Here is a 1,516-nt window from a genome sequence, read left to right on the forward strand (position 1 = left end):
CACACACACACACACACACACACACACACACCCCACCCACCACAGTCCACCACCTTCTCCCTGCAAGACCTCGGGGGCTGTTGGCCTCATGGCTTTCTCCCGAGCTTGTTTCCCATGCCTGAACTGACTCCTTCCCATGCCTGGACAGGCTCCTTCCCACTGACCCAGCAGGGTTCCAAACGCCAGGCCCTCGTGCAGACACAGGCACTGTGTGAGAGTGGAGGATAATGACACCGGGTCACGCAATGGAGAGTGCTTGCCTTGCTGCATGGCATCCGGGCGGAAAAGGAGACGGTCGGTAGGTGAGGCGGCCTCACTAGGCCCTTACAGCTTTGACCTGGGCTATTTCGGCTCTAGGAAAAATTCCAAAAAGAGTTCCAGGAGCAGATGGGGACCCGCCACCACTTCCGCCTGAGCCAAGGGAGCAGCATCGTCTCCTCTGACATGGAAGAGCTCCTTCTGGGCTTGGAGGGGCCCTTTCTACAGGTGCCAGGTAACCGTCTCACCGCCCCCCTGCACCTCCCTCTGCACGGCCAGGAGCGCCCCACTGAGGCTACCACTAGCAGAAGCCAGGGGTGGGGGGCTTACAGACTTTGTGCCGACTCACCCAGTGGGGTGGGAACCACCCCATCCTGCAGGCAAGACCCCTGAGAGCCACACCATCACCCAGAGAGTGACAGCTGGGCCTTCACAAAGATCCGAAGGCGCCCCAATGCAGGGGACATGGAGGGAGGGATCGTTGGATCCCAGGGAGGGATCTTTAAAGACACTCCCTTTAAAGACCAGAGTCTCTGCCAAACATCTTTCCTTCCTGCGCCTCATTTAAAACTCAATCCTTTCCATTAAGACAGACAAACAGTGACCCCACGGGGCAGAGCAGAACTGACCCACGGGTTCCTGAGACTCCCTGGGAGTGGCTGGTAGGGGCCACACCACCCACCTTGCGGTGTGCAGACAAGCACTTCACCACTGAGCCACCAGGGGACCTTCTGAATCTGCCACCCAAGAGTGTCAGCAGCACGTCTGAGTCCCGACGCTTCGGGGTGGACTTTGTTCTTGTCTGTTGACTTGTTGGTTCTGGCTGCTGGTTTCCATGCACCACGCTGCACAGCCCTCTGAAGGGTGTGTGTGCTCCCCCCTGACTGGCTCTTCCTTCCTTTGCCGCCTGGCTGCACCAGGCTCACAATCATGGTCCATGGTGGGGATTGGGGGCAGAGGTCAGAGCTGCCTGGTATCCCCACTGCCCCTAGCCACTTCTCAATGGTGTCTGCTGCCCCCCGCCCTGGCCTGCCCAGAGCGCCCCCAGGTGCCCCTGAGGGAAGCCTCACAGCCAGCATTCCTGGACCACCTGCAGCAGCTGAGCACAGAGGAGGAGGGGCAGGGAGAGTCCGAGGGCAGTGGAGAGGGGGATGAGGAAGACTCCCAGCTGGTGGTCCTGGACCCCAATCACGTAAGAGGACAAAGACTACCTGGATGCTTCCCCAGCGTCCCTAGCCGCTCTGCCCCTCTTTCTCGC

General features: G+C 60.0%; 1 protein-coding gene across 1 annotated transcript in view; it reads left to right on the forward strand.

The window, feature by feature from the left end:
• The window catches only part of CCDC40 (coiled-coil domain containing 40), a 36,187-nt gene that overhangs the window by 7,641 nt on the left and 27,030 nt on the right, over window positions 1–1,516 (forward strand). The window contains exons 2-3 of the mRNA XM_013006270.2: window positions 358–493; window positions 1,296–1,450. Of these exons, the coding sequence (XP_012861724.2) occupies window positions 358–493; window positions 1,296–1,450 (291 nt within the window). The remainder of the gene's footprint in view (window positions 1–357; window positions 494–1,295; window positions 1,451–1,516) is intronic.

Source organism: Echinops telfairi, unplaced genomic scaffold (genome assembly GCF_000313985.2).
Source record: "Echinops telfairi isolate 266 unplaced genomic scaffold, ASM31398v2 ScPeMD7_7458;HRSCAF=8496, whole genome shotgun sequence".
NCBI classification, from domain to species: domain Eukaryota; kingdom Metazoa; phylum Chordata; class Mammalia; order Afrosoricida; family Tenrecidae; genus Echinops; species Echinops telfairi.